Raw genomic sequence first — 22698 nt, forward strand, 5'->3', positions numbered from 1 at the left:
AGGCATAGAATTTATCTGCTTTACACGCCCCCAACGACCACACAAAATGCTCTCCAGTTGTAATCTTGTAACCAAACTTGGAAGCAGGGGTTGCAAATGATTTTGATCGATTCTCTTCGTCAACTTTTTCTTTGAATCGCCACGGCCGGATATATTCTACACACAGTTCGATGGAAGAAGCAACAATCTAGCGTTGAATCAACAGCCAACCACACTCAGGGGATCTTGTATCGATATGGTCTTTAAGATGCATATCTCGGACCTTAGGTGCAAACGATTCATCACCTACTTCTCTTACCACCGGCCAATATTTACTGCTTTAGGCGTCCAAAGCGATCATACTGTTGGTATATATTCCATTGTGTATGTAGATTGTTGAAGCAATTTATTGAATAGTAATATAAATAATATTTTTCTTGATTACAGACCGAAGCAACAGAGATTAGTACCTATTCATTCCGTACCCTCCAACTCCAACAACCCTTTCGATGGACACCAGGAAAAAAACAACAAACGGTCCTTTTCAGGGCCACAAATTCAAAAACGGAAAGAGTTAAGATAATAGATGATCGATCAATTAAAAGAACTAAATGCTTTTCACATTTGTTCCGTCCACTAGTGGTCCTACGTCAAGCTTCCGTTCGTGCCCCTACTGATCATTCTTGTATGAAATTGGTTTGTTATGGGTTGTTTACGTTTGGAACCAGTTATGCGAGGTAGGCGACGATTGTTCGTATTTGACAGCCACCTCCCCCCTTGGTTTATCCAGAATCTGGGTACTCATCAAGATTTTGACAACTCCATACGCCATGTAAGAATGAGTATAATCTACCCAGTCATTAGGCAGAATCATTATAGCTTGTATAACATGTTATAATAAAGCATTTTACGAGACGTGTCTGATTCAACTCATTAATGAACTTTGACAGGAGACAGTTACTTAACGACTGTGAGAATCAACATCAATATCATCCAATTCTGTCAACCAAACTAGCTCCTGTCATTCCGTAAAATGGAATATAGTTTTTTTAAACACACCACAAACATGTTATAACTCAAAAGTCTGAACTTATCACTGACAAACCGACATGAATGACCATAGCAAAAACAATAAAATTTCTGACCAAAGCACACTACTGACATCTGGCTTCATGTTTGCTGAAAATATTTAGCTAAGCCATGAACCCGCATGCAAAAGTTATGAATTGCCCAACAAACATTGTAAGCGGAATAAGAGCTTATTAAGGCAAAAATATGCTTCTTCAGCTAAAAAATAGCTTATTCAGCTCTTAATCAGCACAAATTGTTTGTTGGGTGGTTCGTGTCTGATCTGTTCTAGACGAAAGTTAGCTTGTTTTCGATTTTCCGATGCGCCTGAAAGCACGCCTGAAAGAGGCTTCGAAGTGTTTCTAACGATACACCCCTCGAGCGAAAGAACTCAGCCATATTAACTTCTGCTGACTTTTGACATTTCCCGCAAGACACTAAACGAAGGCGAACACATGTTTTTGTTTACTACTCTGTGTTAGCTTTTGAGCGTTACAAACGTGCGTTTACCACCGCATTTATATTTTTTTGTAAATTCAATAGTTAATCAAGAGATTTTTTGGCAAAATGGGCAAAAGAGAGAAAAACAAGAAAAAAGGCAAAGGAGCCGAAAAAACAACGATTAAAACGGATAAAAAACTGGCGGCTAGGCAGAAAAAAATGATCGCAAAGCTTGGCGAGGTAAGCTATTATAGCCAGTTTGAAATCCAATATTAAATTTTAATGTCTAATCATAACTTTTAGGACGATATTGAAACAATTGTGGCTAAATATGAAGCAATAGAAACTAAATCTTCGGATCTAACGGAAGTTCTCTGTGCACCACCGACCGCAAGAGCCAATTATTCCATTTGTTCCCATCCGGATAAGGAAGAGATTTTTATTAATGGTGGAGAATTTTTCAATGGTCAGAAGACCTTTGTTTATGGAGATTTCTTCTGCTACAATATCACCAAGAACGAATGGAAAGTGCTTAAATCATCGATCTGTCCAGCTCCCAGAAGTGGTCACCAGATGGTTTCGGTGAGCACGGACGGTGGTCAAATCTGGCTTTTCGGAGGGGAATTTGCTTCACCATCGCAGCTTCAATTCTACCACTATAAAGATCTGTGGGTGTACCGAATTGCCAAAAAGCAATGGGAAAAAATCAATGCTGCAAACGCGCCAAACGCCAGAAGTGGTCACCGAATGGTTGTAACCAAGAAGAAATTATTTGTTTTTGGCGGTTTTCATGATAACAACACGTCCTATCGATACTTCAATGACCTACATTGTTTCTCGTTGGAGAATTATACTTGGACTAAGATAGAGCCATCTGGAACTCCACCAGCACCTCGTTCCGGTTGTTGCATGATAGCTAATCCCGAAGGAAAGATTCTCGTTTGGGGTGGCTATTCTAAGTCAAATGTTAAGAAGGAAATAGATCGTGGAGTCACACATGCAGATATGTTTGCGCTAACATCGGATAAAAATGACCTCGAGTCTTATAAATGGACAAGCGTCAAACCTGGCGGAAAACGTCCACCTCCCAGGAGTGGAATGAGTGCCGTGATTGCTGCTAACGGTAAAGTATATACATTTGGAGGTGTATTGGACACCGAAGAAGATGAAGAGGACGTACGAGGCATGTTCAGCAACGAACTACACTCGCTTGATCCGGCTTCGCATAGCTGGAGAAAGCTTGATCTGTCAACAAAGAAAAAAACCCTGAAACCTCAAGAAGCCGAAATGGAGGAAGAAACTAAGCCAGCTGAAGTGAAAACTGTTGTCCACGATGATGGCGTTTTTACCGTGTCTGTGGGCGGGCCTTCGCAGAGCAGTTCCAGTACTAAAATGAACTCAGAAACGGTTGATCTCGGTGGACCAACACCACGTATGAACTCAGGAATCGTTGTATGCAAAGGACTTCTTTACATCTACGGCGGTCTGTACGAAAGTGGAAGTCGACAGTATACACTGAGTGATTTCTATTCCATCGGTATGATATTGTCGATATTTCCAGTATCCAAAATCAATTAATCATTATTAATTTCACAGATTTGCATAAAATGGATCAATGGAAGACGCTTATCGCTAACAGTCTCACTGGTAATGAATGGCTCGGTTCGGATAGTGAAGATGGTTCTTCCGACGATGATGAAGGTTCCGATGACGATGACGAAGACGATGATTCCGATGACGATGATGATAGCTCGGATATGGACACCGAATAGTACTTCATTATCTTTGTCAAATAAACATGTAACAATGTCACTTGAACACAATCTATACATTAGCGAACATTTTATTTCTTCATTAGATTATGACGCTTTAACTGGTACCAGTGTTCGGAGCATGAGCATGATTGACCGCCCGCTGATGGTACTCCGTTATTATCAGATCAGCAGTAATTACACAGAACCAACAGGTTATCCTTGGGCCTAGTGTGTAAAACAAGTGATTTAAAAGGTAATTGGGTAGGAATGTGTTGATGTCATGCTTGCTTTGTTGGAAACCAAGAAATCCTCTGAACTTCCAAGAGAAATAACTGGGATGTTCGATAAAAGGGTTGGGGCAAGACTTCAATTTTACTAAAACAAAAATCCTATATTTTTGAAAACTGAACATAATCAATGATCGTAAGATCAGGTTTGGAAATGCTTATTACAGCTAAAATACTATTTTTAGAAATTATCACCTCTATTCCCGTTTTCGTACGAACCGGATTCGTTCGAAACGAAGGCAATTTCGCATTCCCGTTTTCGTTCGAAGCAATTCTAACTTTCGAACATCGTTCTTTCGAACGATTTTGGGCTATTCCCAATTTTGTACGAATGCGTTTTTTTTTTTTTGTTCGCTTGTCAAACTCGCGAATCACGAGACAGCCAGGGGATAAAAACTGATTTTTTTTGTAATGGCCTGGCCTTATAGTACAAAAAATCTACAACCCAATTTTTGGTGAATTGGTTTTTTTTTTTATCTAGTTCGTTTATTTGGAAGGCTCAATCGCGTTAGCTTTACGGAGCCGATAATTCATTGTTCACTGTGTGTAACAAAATTCACTTAATTCTATGTCAAGTAGGAGTTGGGCCGATTATTCGCGGCTTACTCGAGGTTAGAAGGGTACATTTTCGAAGGATAGGATCAGGGGAGGAGCTTGGGGTAGGGTTTCGTTGTCTCATCAGAGCGTTGTCGCCAGTATGAACGGTAGTGCTGTTCTAGCTTCGTCCGGAGTTCGACCGGCTATGGTGGGTGACCAGTGGGCGACGATGAGACTCATCGAGACGGGGGGACAAGACAAACAAAAACTAATAAAGAGAGACAAAAGGAATTAAATTCTTATACTAGACATTTGAAGAAAAACATAAACGGACTGCATATAGCAGAGATCACGGGTTGCCAACACGTCTCTGATAGGAACATAGGGTTGTCTTCCTTGGGCCTCGAGGGTATTCGACGCTCTCTGGCGGCGTCATTATCCGTACATTGCCAAACTGCGTGTTCGATGTCATCGTAACCGTTTCCACACCGACAGATGTTGCTGTCCACGAGGTTTATTCTATTGAGATGAGCATCTAGCGAGTAGTGGTTGGACATAAGTCTACTCATCACGCGAATGAAGTCACGACTTAAGCCCAAGCCTTTAAACCACGCTCTCGAAGAAACATTAGGAATAATTGAATGTAACCACCGTCCAAGATTTCCAGTGTCCCAATCGGTTTGCCAACTCGAAAAGGTACTCTGACGCACTAAACGGTAAAATTCATCGTGTGAAATTTGCCTGTCATACAATTCGCCTTCCTGCGCGCCCACCTTTGCGAGAGAGTCCGCCTTCTCATTGCCTGGGATTGAGCAATGTGAGGGGACCCATACAAAGGTAATCATATATGATCTTTCGACCAGCACACACATCTGCTCCCTTACCTTTGAAAGGAAATAAGATGAGTGCCTACCTTGTTTCATCGACCGAATAGCCTCAATCGAACTGAGACTATCCGTGAAGATGAAGTAATGGTCTGCCAGCTCAGCAACAAAAACGGAACAAGGTTCCTGAAGTTTGCGGAAGGCGCTAGAGTTTTCATTGAAGACACCGAAGCCAGTGGATCCATTGAGACGGGACCCGTCTGTAAAATATATTTTCATGCAATTGACTTGTTGGTACTTTTCAGTAAAAATACGCGGAATAATAATAGGTCGAAGTTGATCGGGAATCCCATGAGTTGCTTGTTTCATGGTCAGATCATATTCAATTGAGGAACTGCGATTGGTGAAGTGAACACGGTTTGGAGTATAACAAGAAATGGTGAATTGGTTGTTTGATTGTAATAATTTAACTTAAAATTACGTGTAGTAAAGATCTCATATGGAAATTGATTGAGAAATCATGCAATAAAAATATTATTTAGAAATAAAAATTTTAAAACTCGAAGTCTTAGAAATATGAAGGATGGAAACAATTAGAAAATTTTGGACAAAGGTATTTCTGTTACAGCTCACATAACAAATATTTATGTAATAATGACTCTAAAACATTAATACAAAAAACTTGAATTCTGAAGCCTGCAAAAATCCTGAAAAATTTAGTATTTACATATTGGAACATTGATGTACATTTTCAGTAAACATAGTACACACATTGTGGCAAATTTTTAGGATGAGCTCAAATTTACTGTTGAAACCGTCAATAGACAGACAAAGAGACGATTTTATACTGGTATGCAACCCAACTAACATTTTCAGCTTTGTAAGCCAACTTTTCCAGCGTTGTACTGTAAAGTAGCTGAAAAGAAGCTGCAGATACAGCTACAAGCAAAAGCTAGCAAAATAGTTTTGGAGAGCGTTTACTCAACTTTCTCACAACCCTTATTCAATTTGTCAGTCGCACTGAATAACATCAGCCAATAAATGCTAATGTCACTTCTATACACACACTAATCAACACTAATCAAAACACTTGTAGCTGCAAAACAAAGCTAACAAAGTGAATATATTACTCATTTGATGGCTTCTAAACAACCAACCACTCTTGCTGAATAACATAAACATCAAAAGTGCTTTTTCAACAACTAAACAACCTGTACTCAGCTTATAAAGTGTGTTAGAGCAACTTCGGAAGCATTTTCACAGTCAACTAGATTTATTTTTAGACGTGTGCAGTTTTACAGCTTTTACTCTGCTCTTTTATAACTAGTCGAGAAAAGTGATTCATGTGCACTATTATAAAGCCTCTACTCAGTGAATTTGTTGTAGAAGGAAATGTTGATTTGTTTACACAAGTTCAAAGTGTTGGCGTAGCACAGTTGGTAGTGTCAAGGTTTGCCAATGAGGTCGTTTCGAGTTCGATTCCAGGTTCCTCCGGTGCAGGGTAAATAATTTGATGATGATTTGTAACTAATTTCGATTAATTTGATTCACAGTAAAATAAGCTCAATAAATTCCTTCATAAAAAAGCGTTAACAGTATTTAACCCGGCTTCAAGAGAAAGCTGTGTAGTGATTATTGGATTACCGGGAAAAGATTGAATAAGCGCCTTTCAAGTTCACACACAACTTAACAGCATAATAACAGCTGTATAGAAGCGTTAATGGGTATGCAATAAGAGCTTCTCCCAACCGTTCCAACAGCCATAAGTAGCTGAGTAAGTTCGCCAGATTTGCTTGTATAGAGGTTGAGTAAAGGTTTCTTCATATCGTATAACGTTTAAATACAGCTTGAGGCTGTATAAATGAAATGAGTAAAGCGTTTACCTTGTGAAAATTGTTAGTTGGGAAGCTCCGTTATTATTTTTTTTTAATCTTTATTTTAGAGATTTTTATCTCTTGCAGCTCCGTCAGACATGAGATTAATTTTATCCACATTTAACTGCTGTTCTGTACGTAGAAAAGCAATCATTTTTTAGATAAATAAGTTTACAGATACAGAATCATGGTGCAAATCTTCTGAAATTACTACGTAACTCATATGATTAATTTTTCATTCGTGTTTAAAATAAAGTCAGGCTCTTTAGTTTACCCCATGGGAAGTAGAAACCGCTGCGGACTGTGGGGACGCTTCCATCTTGTCAGCCATCTCCGCCAGCTTCGTCAATGAATCGTCGCTGATAGTCAAAATTAGGCGAATATGTGATGGCATTCGCTGCAAGAAATTTTTTTTCAGGAGGTTATCGTTCACGTTGAGGCCAGTGGAAAGTTCTTTCATCTTGGACAACAGATGCATGGGTCGCATATCACCGAGATCGAATGTGCCAAGAAGCCACTCCAACCGGGCTTCTGGTGAAAGAGCTAATCAAGCAATCAACCTATCTTTGACAGTCCGCATCGTGTTCTCTTGTCGTGCGCATCTATTTGTTTTTTGCTGAAGGAAGTCTTACCAACAATCAATACGAAACTAACGATTTTAAATTGGCTCACCACTTGACTAGCCTTTTGGTCCCAAGCAAACAATTAACGTACCCTATTCTATTCGAAATTCTAGTACTACGCAATGTTTGTTTTGATTCGCTATTGGCGTTGACGGCGACTCTGTAGCTCTTTACTCCTATGAGAAAATCCATAAGCAAACGTCAGACTGTGCGTGAAACATGGCGGACTTTGTACTATCCTTTCACTCCACCGAAAATTCCCATAAGAAACTGTCTATATTTGCTGAAAGAGCAAATTTTTCGACGGTGCCGTCAACGCCAATGAAAGTTTGACAGATAAAATGAGGGGTTATTGGTTTTTCCTATGTTTCGAGGGGTGAATCGATTAGCTTGGGACCGAAGAGAGTACCAGAGCTGAGCCAAAAACTTGTGCACGTTATTTCGGGACCTTCTGGTCTTAGAGTTACCTCTATGGTGTTACTGCTACCTAAAGCTACAACAAATTTAAACAACACTTTTCAGAGCCCAATATACCTGTAAATGTTCTACCAATAATCAATTCGAAACTAACGATTTTAAATTGGCTCACTACTTGACTAGCCTATTGGTCCCAAGCAAACGATTAACGTACCCCATTCTAGTCGAAATTCTAGTACTACGCAATGTTTGTTTTGATTCGGTATGAAAGTTTGACAGATAAAATGAGGGGTTATTTGATTTTCCTATCCTCTTATCCTTATTTGGACCCTACCCTACCCGAGGTAATCCTGCTTGGATATCGATTTGGAAAATTCCTCTACGATCCTTAAGATTCTTATAGCAATCTGCTTGGAAATCGATTTGGATAAACGTTTTACTGCCGCCATGGCACCTAAGCGCAAATGAAAGGGGCATTCTCTTGATCCCCCTTCTGATGAAATTAATTTGAGTAATCAATTTGCTTTGCTCACGGATGATGAGAATGATCCATCATCCAGGAAAAATTCTAATAAACTTTCCCGGCTTAATGCCAAAAAGGAAAAGATTCCCCCTACTTTGATAACCACTTCCGATTTTGACCTTCGTGAAATTCAAGCTTTCACTGCAAATTGGCCGCCGAGGTGAATACCGTGTATTGGCTGAAACCTTGGACGGATTCAAACGTCTTCTCAAGTATATTACCATAGAGGTAACTCTAAGACTAGTAGCAACAATCAATACGAAACTAACGATTTTAAATTGGCTCACTACTTGACTAGCCTATTGGTCCCAAGCGAACGATTAACGTACCCCATTCTAGTGAAAATTCTAGTACTACGCAATGTTTGTTTTGATTCGCTATGAAAGTTTGACATATAAAATAAGGGGTTATTGGTTTTTCTTATGTTTCGAGGGGTGAATCGATTAGCTTGGGACCGAAGATAGTACCAGAGCTGAGCCAAAAAGTTGAGCACGTTATTTCGGGACCTTCTAGTCTTAGAGTTACCTCTATGCTAGTAGGTCCTGAAGAAACGTGCTCAACTTTTGGCTCAGCTCTGGTACTATCTTCGGTCCCAAGCTAATCGATTCACCCCTCGAAACATAAGAAAATCCACTAACCCCTCATTTTATCTGTCAAATTTTCATAGCGAATCAAAACAAACATTGTGTAGTACTAGAATTTTGACTAGAATGGGGTACGATAATCGTTTGCTTGGGACCAATAGGCTAGTCAAGTAGTGAGCCAATATAAAATCGTTAGTTTCGTATTGATTGTTGATATTACCATAGAGGTAACTCTAAGACTAGAAGGTCCCGAAATAACGTGCTCAACTTTTTGGCTCAGCTCTGGTACTCTCTTCGGTCCCAAGCTAATCGATTCACCCCTCGAAACATAGGAAAAACCAATAACCCCTCATTTTATCTGTCAAACTTTCATAGCGAATCAAAACAAACATTGCGTAGTACTAGAATTTCGACAAGAATAGGGTACGTTAATCGTTTGCTTGGGACCAATAGGCTACTAAAGTGGTGAGCCAAATTAAAATCGTTAGTTTCGTATTGATTGTTGATATTACTGAGAAGCAGCATCAATTTTTTACTTACGACACCAAAACTGAACGTGTGTTCAAGGGGTTCAAGGTTGTCATGAAAGGTCTGCCCAGTTGTGAATCCCTTGATCAGATCAAAAATGAACTGGGCAAATTACTTGGAGTTGTACCAGTCCAAGTAATCAAAAATGAAAATGAAATCCTGTCCTGACGATTTGCGCAACGGGATTTCTAATGATTTTTGTTTTGTTTACTTCAAGTCTAGTGAACTAAACAACCTCAAGGCCTTAGAAAAATCTAGCCATGTCTGAGTGAAGTGAGAACATTTCAAAAAGACTGGAGGAAATTTTCGAAACCTCACCCAGTGCCGTAAGTGCCAGGGATGAGGTCACGGAACAAAAAAAATGCTACATGCTATTATATCTGTTAATTTGTACTTTTCAAGAGGGAGACGTTTCTTTATGATCTAGAAAATAACACACGCATTTGTTTAAGCTTCGAGTCACAAAGTTGTTATAGTTTATTCTTCCTTCGAGTGTACGCTATATAGCCATAGAGGTGACTCTAAGACAAGTAGGTCCCGAAGAAACGTGCTCCACTTTTTGGCTCACCTCTGGTACTCCCCCTTATTCTGCGAGTCACGTGACTCTCTGTCACCGGTGAGGTGACAATCGTCACCTCGTGTGAGGTGACTCTCCGTGCAAATCAAATGGAGAGTCACCTCACACGAGGTGACAATTCTCACCTCACCGGTGACAGAGAGTCACGTGACTCGCAGAATAAGGGGGACTATCTTCGGTCCCAAGCTTGTCGAATCACCCCTCGAAACATAGGAAAAACCAATAACCCCTCATTTTATCTGTCAAACTTTCATAGCGAATCAAAACAAACATTGCGTAGTACTAGAATTTCGACTAGAATAGGGTACGTTAATCGTTTGCTTGGGACCAATAGGCTACTAAAGTGGTGAGCCAATTTAAAATCGTTAGTTTCGTATTGATTGTTGATATAGCCTTCTACCCAATTAGGTTTTGCACCGTCGGGGTTAACCTCAATCTGATGACAGTTCAGTGATACTGTTTACGTGGACTTTTCTCACATTGGACTAGCCTATTGGTCTCAAGCAAATCCATTCTAGTCGAAATTCTAGTACTACACTATGTTTGTTTTGATTCGCTATGAAACTTTGCCAGATAAAAAGAGGGGTTCGTGGATTTTCCTATGTTTCGAGGGGTGCATCGATTAACTTGGGACCGAAGAGAGTACCAGAGCTGAGCCAAAAAGTTGAGCACGTTTCTTCGGGACCTTCTAGTCTTAGAGTTACCTCTATGGTACCAGAGCTGAGCCAAAAAGTTGAGCACGTTGCTTCGGGACCTTCTGGCATAAGAGTTACCTCTATGGCACTACCACGGAGAAGAACATGAGTCTGTATAAGGAGATGGGAACGGAGAATCATTATAAAAATGAAAGAAAAGTGGATGATCTACATTACACTGTTACCTGGCGTACACCAGGTAAGCGTTCCTCGGTGCTACCGGTTCATCACGTCTGCTGAAGCCACGTATGTTGCTCAACTGAATATCTTCTGCGATGCAAGCGAAAACGGAATCGCTGCCGTTGCCTACTTTGAATTTGAAGAAGATGGAGTTATAGAATGTGTGATGATTTTATCTAAATGGGACGGTGCGAATGGATATTTTTGGTCGATTGCTGAATTTTTGTATGGGCCTAAATTAGTGGCATATAGTCGTTATTCCAAATCTTTCTCGTTCATCTTCAAGATGGACACACAGAAAAAGCGCATGGGTTTCGTAGAAGTAATTAGAATTTTTCAATTAATTCAATACCTATATATATGCACTATTCTGCCGTTATAAGCATAACTGTCCCATGTTCTATTGAATCCTTAAGGACCATAATTACCCACTAACATTACGTTGGCTCGATTAGCATCACCCGGCGGACCCTTGAATCCTGCATTCGTTTTCATTCAAATTCTGTTTCTATTCCCACTTTTCTTTACAAATATTGATAACCACAACATGGCAAGTGTAAACGTAAGGCGACTAATAATCATGCCATTCTAAATTGAGTTATTTACTAAAAAGCCGGAATTAAAGGTAGTCTATTTGAATAACTATTTAATGTTGTGACTATTGACATTCGTAAAGAAAGGTGGGAATAGAAACAGAATTTGAATGAAAACAAATGCAGGATCCAATATTCGTTACTACACTAGGGTATGTCATCAAAATAATGAAATGCAATTCAGCAGTTAAGTATTTATGGATTCTTGCTGTCAAAAAGAAAGTACAGGTTTTGTTTAAAGAAATAGGGCTCAATATTTTAATATAAAATACATTCAAAACAGAGTGTTGGTTGTTCCTATTTGCTTTAGTTAGGTATTTCTTTTATCCACACAAAAATTGTCAACGCTTAGTACGCGCGATCACTGAATGAGATGGGTAAGTAATTTAGCCAAAGATTTTTGGTTTCCGTTTTTATTGAACTGATGGCTTTAGACATGATTTTAATGTTTGAAGTACTAAAAGAACATTCAAATGAAACGAAATCTAACACATGACAATACCTGGACTAGTTTAACAATACACATAAATTGATTGCAAAAATATACCTGTTGGCTAAATTCTTCTCTCACATGTTGTTGTTTAAAGCTTGTTTTCTACTTTTTTGTTTTCCCTGCTGCTAACACTTATCGAGCGAATATTTAAGTAACTCTTTAAGTAAACAGTTTCCAGTAGTTTCAGATTAATTTACGAGCCATCAGAATTCAGAGCTTGGCTCCCATCTGAACATTGCAATTTTTATAGTAACAGGCGATTAAAGGTTAACATTGCTATTAATGCACCTATTGTTGTTGTTTTGCCTGTAGAAAACTGCAAAAAATGTTTATACACCATGTTATTTAACACGTTCCTCTGCGAGCAATAGTTTTGAGCAAATAGAAAAAAATACAGAGAACATCCATTTGAAGTCATTTTTAACAAGAGATTTCTAATCTAATACCACCGATTGTTGAAAAAATCAATAGAAGAAATCGTTCATTCTAAGAAAAATAAGAATTTGGAAAGATGCACAAGAATAAGATCTTGTGAATCATCTTTAAAAATGTTGTTCGAAGAAGAACACACCATTACAAGAAGAATTATGATTTAATAGAAAAATAATAATCATACACTCAATGACATTTAAGCTGTACCGTTAATCATTTTTTGCGAGTGTCCATTTGCTCTAAACTCACCTTCATCTTGATCTAGAATAATAAAAATAAAGAGAAAAGAAACAGAATTTTATACTAATATATAACATTTGCCAATAGGATAAACTAAAATCGACGCAAGCAATTTTGAGCTACTGAATCGAAACTCAAACGGAATAATGAAATAACTACGATAATGCCAATGGAAATGAAAGTATGACTAGGCAAGGACTTGACAATAAATGGCTACTTATTGTGTATTGATTTAACGGTATCTTTGAGATTGTATAACAACTCAGATGCATTTGATAGGTGTATATAATATGTAGGAATTAAATAAAATGTATGAAAAGTTTGTGAAAAGGAATAAATTTTAGAATAACTGAATGCCATCAATATCATATCACTCAAAACATTGCTAAATAAATGTAGGTGGTATCATTTATAACAGATAGTATGCATCAGGTTTGGATTAGGTTGTTATGATGTTCTTAGTTCGGTAAAAGCTTTTAATATTGCTGGGTAATACCATGATACAAATCCAAAACTCATGCAAGTATCCAAGATGTTGTTTGGGCAGAAACATGAAAATTTAAGCCAAACACTAGATATTTGTTTCCATGTTCAAAGATTTTAAGTACAGATAGAAGTACATAAGAAAACAAAAAAAATGTCAAAATAGAAATCTGGAATAGATTTTTATAAGCAAAAAGTATCAGTCCTTACATTACGTGATGGTTAGTCGTAGGGAATAAAGAAAACTACAACGTTAATTGATATTCAAAAAGTAAAATAAGTATACGATGCATCCCAAACAGTTGTTTTGGACACAATAGGAGATATAATGCGGAGTGAGCATGAAACAATGTCTACATTCATCAAACATTTACTTGTCACTGTCGCTGGGTCCAGTGTTTGTAGCGCTGTGACAACAAACAGTTTTCTTACCATGAAGTGAGTAGCAGAATTTTTTCGTATTGCTCCAATCCTCCTTCAGCGATAAATTGAACATCGAGTAATTTGGCTGTCCGGTGACTTCTTTAACAATGTTAAGAAATGTCGGTAAAATACCCTTCAGCTTATCACCGCTCAACGAGGTGTACGTCTCCAATAAGATTAGCCCTTTGCACCTGCGAAAGATATAAATCCAAATGTTAGCTACGTTGGAGGAATTACAAATAATTGCGGTATTAAATCTTTTGCCTTATTTGGGCTCTATTGGTGAATAATCTAAGAAAAATATATTAGGTTAGGGTTGATGGGGGGGGGGGGGGGCTAATATTTTGTGACAAGCAATGCATTAGGTATAGGAAAAAACGTGTCGATAGGGGAGAGGGTGTACATTTTTCCTCGATTTAGCGTGACATAATTAATGCATGGGCCCTTATAGATAATCACATAATTTGTTGAGCACAGTTGCTTTACAATACGTCTACCTTGTGCAAATAATATGAAATGAGATTTACATTAACATGTCGATGATCTAGATCTCCAAAATCTCATGGAATCATGAATCCGTACAAAAACAAAGAGTCTCGCTGCAAAACATGAGCCTAAATGTTGTTGTGGTATGTCGGAAAAAGCATATATCAATTCAAGAGACCGGAGATATTTTACAGGTTAATCGAAATCTTGTTCGATGTCCACTCAGAATTTTTGAGCATTTTGTGCATCACGGAGATTCATAACATAATTTAAAATGTTTAGTTGTGTTTAAAAATAACATTGTAGAACTATCCAAATCATCCCGGATATCTTATCTTGAAGTTTTGCAGACTCAACAATGCATACGATGATTTGACTTAATGATAGAATGAGTAAACCTTCGTGAGGCCAACAATTGGTTTGGTTTATTAAGTTTTGTAAAATTTCTAGAGTTCAGCTGTTTATTTTTTTAAATAATATACTCACATTAACACTCGGATCATTCGTTTTACAGATGTCATAATTTTTAGTTCTTTGATTGTGTCCGGTGTAGCTTCGTAACAAGATATGTCTCGCTCAGGCTTTATACTAGAACTACTTCACTCGGAAAATTGTAGCAAAAGAATTCAAACACTTTTCTTCCAATGACACCAAAATAAATTCTTAAAATTTACTCTCTAAGCTATCGTGGTCGGAAAAGCGGCAAAATCATCGTTTTCCCCGTGCGCGAATAGATTGCGAGTGAAAGAAAAGTATAGAGTTGTTGTAGTTTTGAGGATTTTTGATACTGTGGTAAAGACATAATATGAAAGTTGTAAACAGATGATTATAATGGTGTATGCGATATAACTTGATTGGTTCCAAGTAACATTGCAAATTGTATATGATGCTTCAAGACCAAATTATAGTCTGCAAGAGTATGAAAAACCAAAATTGTTACTTGGGATGAGTATATATGACCTTTCCCGGTGCGATTTGGGTTTTCCCACATTTTTCCCGGCAAATCCGAATTCCCGGTTTTTTCCCGCATTTCCCGGTTTTCCCGTTTGAATGGACACCCTGTATTTATGCAACTGTAACTAAAACTTAACTTAAAGTAAATATTAATCTTTGCTTTTGATTTTACTTTTGATTGACAATTATTGAATACAGATGTAGTAAGGCCAATAGGACTTTAAAACTAAAAAAATGGATTTAAAACGCAAAATTGAAGGCATGATTACTTAATACCAAAAAAAGAATGGCATTTAAATGGTTAAAAAACGCCCAAAATAGCTCAAAACATACCAAAAAAGTATAGGTTTGGTGTAGGGTCGGGTGGGGTAAGAGTGCCACCTTAACAATCGTACGTTCTATATATGCCAAATAGTGGATATTTATAGGAGTTTCTACACCGTTTTGCAACTTCATATTATTGTCTTCATACATCAGCAATGTAATGCCAATTATGTCTCGTCAAAAGTTGTTTACGATTTTTTTAAAATTTCATCTCAAATCTTTTTTTTTTTAAACTGCAATAGGGCAAGAGTGCTAACTCCTATGGGGCTAGAAATAGCTGATATTGTTTACTCAATTTAACTATTGAATTTTACAATATTATTCAATAAATAGCAAATTAACAAATGAATTTTAGAATATTATTCAATACATAACAAATGAAATCAAATGAAAACTATTGTTGATGATATTATTTCATGTAGCTGGTTTTATCAAATTTGGTGAAAACAAGCTTACCGAAGACTTAAATGGGCAATGAAGCAATTTCTTTTACATTTTTTATAATTTTATTCATAAATATAGGGGTGGCACTCTTGCCCCGTGTGAGGTTCATTTTTAGGAAAATTATTTTTGACCAATTATAGGGAATATTTAAAATTCCTTTATATTGGTGTTCAATAAATCATTATTAGTGATGCCTCAATGCAGAAATTGTAGACACCAAAAATTCCAAAATCATTGTTTTATGATGTCTAATTATTATAAGTAATTTCGATTTTTGACACATCAGCAAAAAATGATTTTTTGCAATTTCAGGCAGAACTTTCTATAATGCTGCATAGGAACACCATTCATAGTTTCATGGGTGAATTAGCATTGAAAACAGGTTTATTTCCTACCACTTCTTATACGTTCATATTATAGTGTATTCTAATTAAGGCTTATGTTATTCCCATATGCCATAATTGGCACACACCATAATAGATATCCATAGCTGGTACGTCCACCCTATCCTAGCTATTAACAAAAAATGCGCTAAAGCGCCAAATCAGTGCAAAACATCAAAAATGACATGAACTGTGCAAAAATGTTCTGAAAGCAATTAAAGAGTAATCAAAACACTTGAGTAGTATCAAAACGATAAAGTAGTACTCAAACTAAATGGAAAGTACATCAAAACGATGTAACCTTAATAACGCCAAGGTACCCCTTAAACACACAAATGGTATTTACATTCCTAAATGATTTTGAAACGTCACATTTTTTAAGAAAGTAAGATTCTGTTACTTTACGTTTAAATAAGCCTACAAGAAAATTTCAATTGTTTATTGTTTATTGTTGTTGTATATCAGGCTGATTGTAGCACCAATGATATAAATCATATTCAAGGCATAAATAGATAACAAAAAAGGTCGTTTCTTTGGTAACGCTTAAGGTGATTCGCTGTGCCATCCTTATTCTCGTAACCACTTAGCAACTTTATGTGCACAAATATCGGCTTCTACGACACGTGCAACATTTAAATTGTTACTCCACGTTTGTTGCACTGCAGCATACATGAAGTAGCAATTTCAAATGAAATGGAGTAATTGAAAATTCGAAGTGGAAGTGCATGTATAGCCTACGTAGCCGCCATTTGTGGACTCTACAAGGAATCACCTCAACTGTCTTATAATACGGAGCCGAAAGTATTAAAACTTGTCCACAAATGTTTAATAATTTAATTATTAACAACAGTCAGCTGTAAACTAGCAAAATTTCAAACCAGTAGGTTGTTATTATAGTTCATTTTTTATTATCGCGACATCATTCAAAATCCAGATAAGTTATGCACAAAATTTTAATAACATATGACTTATCTGAATGTCTGCAACCCAACTGAGGACAACCCACGGACCATAGGTCACCGTGACGATTCTTTTCCAAATAGTATGCAAACATTAGGATTAGAATTTTTTAGAGATACGGTAAATGTCGGCTTCGGCACCCATTAATTGTTTTCATTTAAAAATTTAAATGTCAATTTCACTGTATTTTTCCATCAAAACACTTCGCTGAATGTACTCTAAGGAAGCCTTAGCCTGAAACTTCAAAGGCACAAATGTCAGCTTGCACAAAACATACAAATTTGAAATTGCTACTCTCTGTTTGTAGTAGCACAGCAAACAAGGAGTAGCAATTTCAAATTTGTATGTTTTGTGGAAGCTGACATCTGTGCCTTTAAAGTTTCACGCTAAGGCTTCCTTAGAGTATTACCTTAAACGATTCCTTATATCGCGAATACACTTGTATGACATACCTTTAGCATGAGCCTTATTTGTATAATAAAACTCATGCTCATCCATGGTCACACTTGTATAGTTTATATATAGTTTTTGTTAGTGCTCATAATTATCATACAATTAATGCTCATGCTCACAGTTTGTCATACAAGTGTATCCGCGGCATTAGTCTCTCAGCTTCAATCTGATTACATTTTTACGACTGAGCAATCCTGTTATGCCAGATTTTTCTTTAAATGATATATACACACTACAAAGTGCGGCTGATTTCGAGTTGCCGATAATTTCCCTATTTCGTATGCTAAAAACTTTGAATAAAACCAATACCATGAATTGAACACAATTTCAGATCTTCAAGATCGAAATTCCTTAAACTCAAGATTTAGAATTCAAGATTCCTCAGACTGTTTACAGTACACCATTAAACTGATAGTGTTTTAAGAATAAAATAAAAACAATTCGGAAAAAAATACGTGCATCGCAAAAAAAAACTGCATCGATTGTTTTGAAAATCTTCAGTCATATTGTGTCATAAACGTTGTAAAAGTTGCTTGCAACTATAATTCCGCTAAATGAAACAAGTTTTAAGGTTATGTACTTCAAATGTATTTAACAACTAGTTTTATGCAAGAAATGCATATCATTTAGCGCATGTCGTAAATTGTAATATTGTTCATTGACCGAACGATGAATATTTATGTTTTTTCGGCCTTATTGGATTTTCGGCCTTTTGTGGTAGGTTCATACATTAATGACATTTTGTGTTTCGGCCCTTTGTGGTTTGCCCTTCTATTCTTATCCCTAAAACTCATCGGTGATCAGAGTTGGTTGGAAATGCTATCTAACATGAAGCTTTAGTGTGGTTAGCTAGAGAATGATCTTAGAATAGGGTAGGTAGATAGTTCCGTTAGAGTATGGCAGTATGAAAATTGAATAGAAGTTGAAAACGAGCGAAGGGCCATTAATGCGACAGTGCAAGTGAAACGCACATTCTTTGCCTAACCTGTACGATGTACGCGGAGATTTGAAGTATTTTATCGGTTATTTTATCACGGGCAAAACTCATAGGCGAAATAAACTCACGCATGAGATTTGAGTTTTCGAGTTTTTCCGAACTCTGTTGACTTTCTTTCAGCGAGTATTGCTCAGTGGCATTACATTGGCAAAATGGCACGCCAACTTTCAAATGGTTTTAAAACTTTTAATTGGATTTTGAATCTTAAAAAAAGCCTGGCTAAGAAAATCATCTTTAATCATACAAAAATCAGTGGAAAATTCGAATGATGTTTAGCCAAAATGAATAGTTTGAAGCCCTATTTACATCATGAATACAAATTGAATATTCAAAGTACACTTTTGAATCTTATGCAAGACGATTTAAAAAATATTCGTTTCGTAACCGAAGTTAAATGAGCACCCTGTCGGGATGCTATGAACGACCTTGTAAACAACGGGTTATATATTATGTTCTCTTGAGGCTTTATGAAGGGTCAACAATGAACAGTTTCTGCATAAAAAGATTCAACAGAAACAATTATTTTCTGTAGAATATATTAAATTTAAGAAGTACTGCCTATTTAAGGCTATAGGGTTTCAATTTCGCTGTCACTTAACTTATATTGCAAACATTTTTCTTCCATAAAAACACTGCCGGACAGTGGAAATTGGATTGTATATACATACATATATACCGGGATGTTCTGAGGCATACCACCTTTGATCACGAATTCCTTCGGAAGGACCAGGTTTTGGCAAAAATTAAGGAGGAAAGTGAATTGCTGTAGTCTTGTAGCTTTAAGTTTTTTTTTAAGAGCACAATGTACTTCATTTCATCATTAAACCCTATGTATACCGCGGCATAGCTGTACACTGAAGTCTACACGGTTTTTTTAACGCGATTTTTTACGCGGTTTTTTTTACACAATTAGTGCCGCTGATTCGCGATTTACACGGTACGTTTTTAACGATTTCTCAACAACGATTAAACCTATCGACTTGATTTCAATCACATTATTTGTTTCAAGCTACCTATAGCTAATACTTTAAAAAAAAAAAATCATAATTTTTTGTGTAAATACAGATTATTTTTTTTAAATTTGTCCATATGGACCATAGCATGCTATAATTACGAATTTTAAAAGTATTTAAGCATGTAAAAAATCAAAATCTCGGTAGGTTTTTTTACAGGTTTTTTTACACGGAACAAATCCCCCGTGTAAAAAAAGACCTGAGTATATTTCAACTATAGATAGTTGATTGGTTTTTTTTTTTTGGTAATTCGCCTCTCTCAATTATAATAGCTTACCTTGGATGACCGGGTTCTTTGTAAATATCCATTTGGAAATATTGGTTATTCACAAGGAAGCAACGACGCTTCTTATAGATGGTAAAGTGTGAGTCGTCACGCTGTGTGAGCATGTTCAAGTAGTCTCGATGTGTAAGTTGTGTCTTCACTTCGATCGATTGGCCATGAAGATGTGGCCGACGAATCGTATGGATGTAGCTGAAGTGGCCGTTTTGACCACGTTTTCGAAGCCTGGCTTGTACTCTCGGCCCAGCTGACTGTAGATAGTGATGGACAACGTCGAAATCTTGAAACGCTGGGAAGGCGGAATTTGGTGGTAGTTCCGACACTAGAAACAAACGATAACATTAGTGATACACTCAATCATTGTAAATGTATAAAATTACCGAGAAATTTGACTTTCTTTGAGGTAGTCAAAAGACGATCGCCAGTATCTATACCAAGCTTCTGACACACACATTCAATCATGCGGTTCATCTTACTGTCGAAATCAGTCGAATTATCGATAACATCGAAGTATGGGTGCCCTATCCACGCAGCTGCCGATTTGTAGTCCAGCTCACGTGCCAAACCTACTCCTTCCGATCGGCAAGCATGATCTTCTGTAGAATAGAACGCTTCTGCACCGTTGGCTGCGGAGACCATGTGAACAATTTGGTTGTAACGGTTATCTCGCAATTCCACTGAGTTCCAACTGTTGGTCCTCATCATTCGGTCCCACTTTTCTTTGGAAACAACTGAAAGTAATGGTAAGACAATAGTAACAGATTTCAATATGAACAAAGCAAACATCAATTCCGCAACGTACATGCACTGGCATCCATTACTCCTCGATCGCAGATAATCAGACAGTTTCTCGTACATGATTTTCCAAGCTCAAAAAAGGTGTTCTCCATTTGAATCATGGTACGGAGCAGATTTTCCTGAAATTTGTATGCTACACAAAAGAAATATTTATGCATGTTAAAAAAATAATTGTGTTTACTATTTACTAAATACATATGTTATGAATATTAATACAGCATTCAACAAACAAACAAAGATAAATCAATAAACATAAAAAGAAAAAAGTAAATGATTTATGTTTCTATATGTTATAGGCGGATAGAATGCAACAGATGTTTTAGGGATAATCTATAAACTATGCGAATGGCAGCAGCATTGTTCTCGCTAATATGAAATGATAATGTTAGATATAACAAAAATAACCATTCTCATATCCGTTAAGAGATTTTTCACAACTTAAAAATCCTCTGGCCAAATTATTTTCAATAGCATATTTAAACTTCAAAAAGTACCGCAGCTTGGGTAAAGAAGAATTGTATTATAACACACCATCGACTGGAAATGCTTTCAGCAACGTGGGGCTTTAGGTACTGATGAAACGTCGCTAGAACTCTTCCACTGCCGCAGACAGTAATGAGCAAAGGCGGGCGCACACTTTTTGCCTGTAGATTTGAAGACATACTTCTTACGGGTTAGACAAAAGGTGTGCGTTTGACTTTGTACTGTCGCATTAATGGCCCTTCGCTCATTTTCAACTTCTATTCAATTTCCATACTGTCGTACTCTAACGGAGCTATCTACCTACCCTCTCCTAAAGACCATTCTCTAGCTAATAAATTATCACACTAAATCTTCATGTTAGATAGCATTTCCAACCAACTCTGAAAATCGCAAACTTCGCGTATGAAGTAACATGAAAACACTTTGAATGAAGTTAAATTATACTTCTAACGTTCAGAACCATAAGGGCATAACTGCGATGATTGATTATCTTCATCGATTATCTCTTCGCATTACCACAGTTCAGTGAACCAATTTTCCGAACTTATCAGTCAGTGTAGTTAAAGGGAGTATTAAAGAAAAATGTTGTATTAGCTAGCAAAAGCGACATCAAACGCATCGAGAAATGTTAATCCGAAACAACAAAAATGAAATGAAGAGAATCGGTCATCGAACTTAGGCCGTTTTGATTCTAAACACAAGATATATCGGTTCAAATAGTCAAGCAGCGTTATATGCTTTAAAATCAAAACATGCACTTCAAAACTGGTGTGGGAATGTACTGAGTGATTGCAACAATTGTCCTATCGCAATAAGATCAACCTTTATTGGGTTCATGGTCTTTGTGGATCAGAAGGAAATGAAAAAGCTGATCAGTTGGCAAAATTTGGGTCATCCACGAGGGGGACGACTCTATCTACGCTGCAGGAAAGATTGTGTTTTGTTGTTGCTAGCTGCTCACACGCTGAGTAGATAGAAAGAAGATTGATGATGATTCTGAAGATTTCCTGCAAAAAATTGAGCAAGTAGATGCGAGAAATGCAAGAAGATTTTTCGAAGATTGATTCGCTAGTGTGAGATTTTTTGAGTATCTAAAATTGAGATTTATATGTGTCGCCCCCCTCGGTCATCCATGCAATTCAACCATTTTTATAAATATCTTCTTATGCTCTCAAAATGGAGATCAAAAACTGTGTAAACAAAGGTACAGCCAACTCCAACTGGAACAATTGTGATTTTCACGTCGGGTTGTATTGGTGCGATATGTGAGGGCGTGTTAGTGAAAATCCGAGGAAAATGCATAGTAAAACGCTGTCAAACTCATGTTTACAGATCTAATTTCATGCATTTTTTAGGTTAGTGTGAGGAAAATAATAAACAACTTTACACGGCGATTAAACTTCACTAATCTCTATTGAGTTTTTTAATTTAAAAAAATCGGTTACTATACATCTTATGAAATAAGATGATAAGAAGAATATTTTTTTCGATCCCATTTACTTCCATCTCGATTATTAAATCAAGATTTAAAGCAAAATAACAGCAACATAAAAAATATTTGACAC

At 37.0% G+C, this 22698-nt stretch overlaps 2 protein-coding genes across 4 annotated transcripts in view; one reads left to right on the forward strand and one right to left on the reverse strand.

Annotated features, from left to right (window-relative positions):
• The first annotated feature begins 1483 nt into the window (after positions 1 to 1483).
• On the forward strand, positions 1484 to 3401 carry LOC135703018 (kelch domain-containing protein 4-like). Its single transcript, XM_065224108.1, has 3 exons — positions 1484 to 1728; positions 1792 to 3025; positions 3085 to 3401. Exons 1-3 carry the CDS (start codon positions 1615 to 1617, stop codon positions 3258 to 3260), a joined length of 1524 nt encoding a protein of 507 aa, XP_065080180.1. The 5' UTR covers positions 1484 to 1614; the 3' UTR covers positions 3261 to 3401.
• An 8262-nt stretch (positions 3402 to 11663) lies between these two features.
• Positions 11664 to 22698, reverse strand: part of LOC135703025 (TRPL translocation defect protein 14-like) — a 33480-nt gene continuing 22445 nt past the window's right edge. For all 3 annotated transcript variants that reach the window (XM_065224123.1, XM_065224122.1, XM_065224124.1), the window contains 5 exons: positions 20655 to 20783; positions 20233 to 20583; positions 19847 to 20174; positions 13565 to 13746; positions 11664 to 12670 (listed from right to left, as the gene is read on the reverse strand). In XM_065224123.1, coding sequence (XP_065080195.1) covers positions 12606 to 12670; positions 13565 to 13746; positions 19847 to 20174; positions 20233 to 20583; positions 20655 to 20783 — 1055 coding nt within the window. In that variant the 3' untranslated portion in view covers positions 11664 to 12605. The remainder of the gene's footprint in view (positions 12671 to 13564; positions 13747 to 19846; positions 20175 to 20232; positions 20584 to 20654; positions 20784 to 22698) is intronic.

This window comes from Ochlerotatus camptorhynchus, unplaced genomic scaffold (genome assembly GCF_037179485.1).
Source record: "Ochlerotatus camptorhynchus isolate MF236.1 unplaced genomic scaffold, CSIRO-AGI_Acam_v1.1 ptg000205l, whole genome shotgun sequence".
Lineage (NCBI taxonomy): Eukaryota > Metazoa > Arthropoda > Insecta > Diptera > Culicidae > Ochlerotatus > Ochlerotatus camptorhynchus.

What these genes read in the sequence shown, in the direction of transcription:
- LOC135703018 (XM_065224108.1), top strand. Translation starts at nt 1,615, where the DNA reads ATGGGCAAAAGAGAGAAAAACAAGAAAAAAGGCAAAGGAGCCGAAAAA. An exon ending in TGATCGCAAAGCTTGGCGAG is followed by an intron (nt 1,729 to 1,791) that starts GTAAGCTATTAT and finishes CATAACTTTTAG; the next exon opens with GACGATATTGAAACAATTGT. An exon ending in GAGTGATTTCTATTCCATCG is followed by an intron (nt 3,026 to 3,084) that starts GTATGATATTGT and finishes TTAATTTCACAG; the next exon opens with ATTTGCATAAAATGGATCAA.